General features: G+C 44.9%; 1 protein-coding gene across 21 annotated transcripts; it reads left to right on the top strand.

The window, feature by feature from the left end:
- On the top strand, window positions 1-5,466 carry LOC101777025. 21 transcript variants are annotated; one of them, XM_022825920.1, is made up of 7 exons: window positions 738-899; window positions 975-1,201; window positions 1,362-1,424; window positions 1,685-1,777; window positions 2,870-3,118; window positions 3,351-4,034; window positions 4,967-5,466. In XM_022825920.1, the coding sequence occupies exons 6-7, from the start codon at window positions 3,703-3,705 to the stop codon at window positions 5,121-5,123; spliced, it is 489 nt and encodes a 162-aa protein (XP_022681655.1). In that variant the 5' UTR covers window positions 738-899; window positions 975-1,201; window positions 1,362-1,424; window positions 1,685-1,777; window positions 2,870-3,118; window positions 3,351-3,702; the 3' UTR covers window positions 5,124-5,466. The 21 variants fall into 21 exon arrangements, 17 of the variants coding, with proteins under 17 accessions (XP_022681655.1, XP_022681653.1, XP_014660609.1 ...); XM_022825918.1 differs by having other exon boundaries at window positions 1,362-1,456; window positions 1,693-1,777; XM_014805123.2 differs by having other exon boundaries at window positions 1,362-1,456.
- The last annotated feature ends 742 nt before the right edge of the window (window positions 5,467-6,208 follow it).

Raw genomic sequence — 6,208 nt, 5'->3', positions numbered from 1 at the left:
AAACATCCAGGAGCACCGTCCCCCTCACCCTCCCGTCAAAAAAAGAAAAAACCTCCTCGCTCCTCCGCACGGCCGCCGCCCACACGCGCCTCCCTCCTCGCCATGTCGCGCCCCTCTCCCTTCTCCTGCTTGCAAATTCTCGCCCCGGCTGAATGATTGATCTAGGGGCACCTCCTCATCCGATTTGTAAGTGCTCCTCGCTCCATGATGGTTAGGGTTTTGGTGTTCGGTATTGGGGATTGTTTCTTGGTAATTTTATCTCCTGTGAAAGGATGATGTTGTGAGCGGTCCTCTTTCCCCAATTTTCTCTTTTCATCCACACTCCCATGCGGCTCCTATATGCAAGGTTCTCCCTCCATGCCGGCGTCCCTTTGCTCCTTCCCAATATGCAGATTCGGTTCCCTGGTCAATACTCTTTGTGCATATGGGGTTCCGGCGCCCCTGCTTTTGGGAAGCCCGGATTCACTGGCAGGGATCGGCGACGATGATAACCGACATGGATTGGAGTTACTTCTCTCAATTTTCCCTATCCTATCTCACATGTATTTTTTTTCGAAATGAGAAATTTGGTTGATATACAGTTCAATTCTGTGAGTATGTATTCCGTTTTGATGGAGGGTGGTTGGATACGGTGATTGCAAGTGCTCGATTTGGTGATAAGAAAGCTGATTCAGATGCGTGCTGTGGGGGGCATGGGCCTAGTGGCCGGGTTCCCTGAGAAGAATGCTGGCAAGTTCGCCGGCTCATTGCTTATTGAGGATTCAAATAATTATCCTTGGCTAATTTAATTTGATTTCCAGCTTTGAGTGCGGCAAGGATCAGTTGGACTCCCTGCTTGGCATCAGTGTTGATATGGGTGCTGGTGATTTAGGACTGGGGAACAACGTTGAAGCCTGAAGGTAAATAAATATTTGGCAGTGAGTCCGGCAAGGATCTGTATGTCTTGTATGATTGATTTAATAATTTATGTAAAGGGATTTTCGTTTGGGGACAAACTGCATGGCAGAGTGCGTAGTCGTCAGCTGCAACAGTTGCTGCCCGTGAAGCAGTCCACAAGCACCCTTGGCCTGCCTATTGTAGCATCTGGCTGGGCACGGTGCTGAGTTGCTGAAGAGGCCATAGATGACCTTCCTGGAATCAAAATACATCCAGTTTCTGCTTTCGGCTTAGCTACTATCGCAGGGGCGATCAATCATCAATGGTGCGTGGTCAGTTAACCCTGATTCCTTGGTGTTATGTTTGCTATTCACATTGAAAACATCATGTATAGATATCTGAACTGATCCAAATAAGTTGCAGTCTGATCACCTAAATTCAGAATCATGGATACATTTTTTTTATCTCTCCAGTTGAATTTGCAGGGTTCAATGCTCTGCGTTACGTTGGTATTGCCTCACAACTTATGGAATCAAGAAAGAAAGATGGTTAAGCCTCCTACATGCTGCCCTTTTTCGTGGTAGTTAGCACTACACTAGCTTTGCTTTTGAAGAGATGCATATACAATTTACTGAATATTAAGACATGCCCAGATATTAGACAATGCAGATATCTGCAAAATTTTCATCAACTATTCTGCCAACCTTGATATACATATCCCTTTTGCAGGTTGTTCTTCACCTGATAGATAGATGCCTAAAGTATCTTTTGCCTATTCTTATGCTAACTTTCTTCTTTTGTTATCAAGAAATTCAGCTAGGATGTGAAGCACATGGCTTCATATTGCAGAGTTTGGAGAAGGTCATACCAAAATTGTTTGAATATCTATTTTTTTACTCAGGTGATGCTCCGATTCTGATATATTTATGGCTTACTCATACCTTGCCTCTTTTCATGTCTGTATTCTTTGAGTTGCCTCCCTGTACCCATGCTACATACTGCACATGATGCATCTTCATTTAAGCTGCATCTGCATTATTTAAAAGAAACCAAAATACTGTTGTTTAAAATTATTGACAAAGCAAATGTTGAGGTGGCAGCAAGATATGAACCTAGCGCTAAGATAGTAAATGCAGCCCCGTTTGTACTCCGTAGTTATTCTGGTGTTTGTTGCATATTTTCTAATTGCCTAAAAGGAACTGCACTTTTTGCAGCAAGTGCTACTTTGGTATATTGAGACCACAGGGAGGAGATGAATCATTCCCATATATTCCAGTAGTTTGTTTCATAAATTTCAATTGTACCTTTATGTTAAGGAAAGGGTCAACATTTTAAGGATTTTTCTGCTGTATGATGTTTTCCATGGTGTTATGCTTACCTCTTTGCTCGAAGTGCTAACTGCATTTATTTATTTTGCCACAAATATGCTGATTTACTATTTTCATAATTAGGTGTTTGCGCACATTTGTCATAAGTTGAAGTGTTCAGGGTAAATTTTCGAAATAGCTTCCTTCCTGATCTCTGTTCCTATTCTCTTCAATGTCAATATATAATGTTTGATTAAACTTATCGTGCCATATTCAAAGTTAATTCATCTGGCACTCCATCAGAGCATGGGCCACAATTGTTTGAAACAACCTGATTGCACCAGATTAGTTGATTTTATAAAATCTATACCACTCCTAAAATTAGTACTTTAAGTACTATATATCCAAGTATTGTAGGTAATCTGAATTGTACTGCTTCTGAAATTAGTATTTTGAGTGTTATATGTATTTAGAGCGTCATCCTGTAATCTGCCTGCATGAACTCCTTTTACTTTTACAGTGAGATGCCCTGGTTATGCAATCTTTTTTTATTTATTATAAATAGAAGAATGGATGTAGCAAGTTTCAAATAGCATGGAAATTACAAAGTTTTTTCGTTCAAATTTTTACCATACTGAAAAAAAGTATTTAATAGTTTTGTTTTCCCCTGCTCTCTCTTATTTCAGGTATATTAGGTGCATGTATCAACGTGCTAGAGCCCAAACGGACTGACCTTTAGCTGGTAAGGCCATAAAGCTACTAAAGCAGAAAAGCAACAAGCACAGCCCACATCCAAACTGCCTTAATTGGTTAGCTCAGCACAACCATCACTCGCAGGTTAGAGCAGCGCATCCATCACTCACCAGTCAGGTTTCCGGCCACTAATCAAAACAGCTCAAATGCCATCGTCAGCAAGCATATCATAAGCTAAATAGGTATATGAAAATCCTATTGTAATTTACATCTCTATGTAGATCGTTAAGGATCTATGTAATTTTAATATTTTTAAAATTATATGTATTTTACTACTGTTCATTTATATCTTAGTATGTACATTTGAAAACTTTGTCTAATATGTCTACATTATTTTTTCCACGTCGACTAATATACTATATGTAGTAATCTCACTTACATTATTAGATCACTATAATTATTGGCATATATCAGGTAGCATCGAACCTCAGATCGCTGCAACTATTAGCACATCTCATGTAACATACCACAACATCGGGAGACACCGCGCGCGCGCCAAACACTAGCAAATTAATAAATTGGTCGGAATCACTTCGCTGGTGAGGGATGGTATCCATTGATTAGATTCCGATGGACGGCGCAGATCCCCCGATTCCCTCCCGTCCCCTCTCCCTCCCTCCTCTTTTAACCACCCCGAGAAGCGCCTCCCCCTTTCGCCACTCGCCTCTCCCCACTCCCTCTTCGGCTCTCCCTCCTCAAGCAAGGCCACGAGAGCGAGCCGCCGCCACCGTCGCAACCACCACAAGGGGATCCGTCCGAGGCGGTCATGTCCACGAGGAAGCGCCCCCGGAACAGCGGCTCCGCGTCCCGGAGCAGCGGCGGGTCGTCCTCGTCGCCGCCGCCGTCGCAGTCCGTGATGCGGCGGACAACGAGCCTGTCCGACCTCGGGCAGCAGCCGCCGGAGCCGACCGGGCGCGCGCCCACGCGGCCGGCTAGGGGGGAGGTGGCTGCGGCTGCGGTGGGGGCGGGGTCCGTGTGGGGCGCCGAGATGAGGCGGCACTCGGCGGGCTGCTTCCCCGTGCCGGAGGCGGCGTTCCTCAAGGCCTGTGGGCTCTGCAAGCGCGGCCTCGGCCCCGGACGCGACACCTTCATCTACATGTGCGTAAGCCTTTGCGTTATTTTTTTTTCGTTTCTCTCTGAGATTCCCGTAGGCTCTGTTTGAAAATATCCGCTGTTTCTGCTGCCCTGCGTCCTAAAGATTCTGTTACTCTGCTTCTTGTTCTTTGCCTCTTCAAGGTTGTTGCAACGCAACTAGTTTTTCGTGATCTTGGCACAGAGGAACTGATTGATCTTTGTGATTCTTGATTGCCAGATATTTTTGGATGATCTGCTTCACTTTGTTTCAGAGAAAGCATGTAGCTCTGTTCTCTTTTCTCCGAAACAGAGTATTATTGAGATAAAAATTTGATCTGACTGCCACCTGAGTTTGGAGAATATTCTGCGTGTCTATCGCGCTAGATTCCCTCTGTCTTCACTGTTCCAAATGCTTGGGGTGATGCATGATGTTTCACTTTTTTTTTTCTGTGGAAAATGATGATTCACTCATGCTCTGTTTGAACGGGGGGGGGGGGGGGGGGGGGGGGGGGGTGGACAGAATGAAACTGAAATGAACAAGTTGAGGAGAAAATAGGAGCCAGCTGCCCTTTCGGTTGCTGGAAAATCACAGATGCACTTTTGTATTAATATCTCTTGTGCCTTGCTTTCCACTTTGTGGGTGAAAGGGAATTCATTTTTCATGACAAGAAACAAGACAAGTCCTTGTTTCCCTTTCTGAGTGGTTGGGTTCCTGAGCAGGTGGCATTGCTTAGTAACCAACCTCTGCATCATGGATTCATGGGATGTGAATGGGTCTCCAACATAATACTAGCCCAACACTCAATATCTGCCTCCTGTTTTGGTAGCAAAAAAGGATTGTTAACTGATAGTTACTTAGCAAAATATCTCTCATCCGGCAGAAACTAAACAGATGCTAATAATGTTTTGTGTAATCAAACCATCATTTGGTATTAAACTTTTGTGTTTTCGCTCAGGGGTGAGGTGGCCTTCTGCAGCCAGGAGTGTAGGCAGCATCAGATGAATCTGGACGAGCTCAAGGAGAAGAAGTGCTCCACTCCGACCGGCGGCGGGGGCAGTGGCGGTGGCGGCTCAGACCCGTCCGGCAAAAGCAGCACCGTAGCGGCCGCCTAGCATGGCCAGAGAGGAAAAATGAAGTAAAATTTTGGAACCCTTGTATAGGGCCCAAATGCATTAGTCTCCATCAGCTTATGTATATCCTATATTTGTGGAGTTACTGTGTGTATATTGGTGGGAAGGGAAGGAAATGGTGTAGAGGTTGGAAATGGGCATGCTGATGTTTGCGACAGGTTTGCAATGCATCTGTGCCTGTGGGGGTGTGTCTTGAGCACAAGGGACTGCTGAATCCTGGTGCAGAATAGGACCTGGGATCTGAACCTGTTTTGTTAAATTTTCCTGAAGGAAGAACATAAGTTCTCCGAATCGTTGGCGAATCCGCTTCTCTTCAAAATTTGAAGATATTTGGCACAACTTTTCTGTTTAGAGAATGTTGAGCTAGCTAGAAAAACAAATTACCCTATAAGAGGTGTTTATCTCATTCCATCACTTCCATAGCCCCATGTGAAGAGTTGAACAAGCAAGATATTGAGCAATAAGCTACAGCATGCCTTTTGGTTATGCTGTAAGCCTAGCCGGGGCATGAGGATGCTGACATCGGCATGTGGGCCATGTTTGTTTTGATATTGACCCTCATGTATGCTGCCAAATTAGGTGGCAATTCCTTGTTGGATCAAGATCTGGGCATGAAGCAACCCATGAGGGAGGAGAATCTCACAGCTGGGTTTAATGTGGTTCGCAGTTGACAAGAGCCCCTGCCGCCCGAGATGAGATGGTTGCAGTTTTGGTTAGCTCCGAAGCACTTGGTTTAAAATACTGTCAAGGCCATAAGCTGTGGGACTGAAGATCTGAATCCTGTGACGACGCCAACTATACCTGAGATCTCTCAGGAGAAGAGATCTAGTAATTTCAGGGCATCTCCTGGCTGTGTTTCCGGAAGAGAGATGAGGAGCAGCGACAAGTGGAGGAGCATGATACAAGGCCACAACATGTTAACTGCTTTCCCCCCCATCTTTTCAGATGTCATTGTCTTGCGAATAATGGAACTGGAGAAGCTTGGTACAAAAAAGCTGGAACCAGGTGTAACACATGATGAATCTGGTCTGGCTTCACGCAGGCACACAACTTGCGACGGAGCCAGG

This window comes from Setaria italica, chromosome IV, assembly GCF_000263155.2.
Source record: "Setaria italica strain Yugu1 chromosome IV, Setaria_italica_v2.0, whole genome shotgun sequence".
Lineage (NCBI taxonomy): Eukaryota > Viridiplantae > Streptophyta > Magnoliopsida > Poales > Poaceae > Setaria > Setaria italica.
Note: the sequence above shows the minus strand (reverse complement) of the source record. Positions and strands in the feature narration are given on the sequence as shown.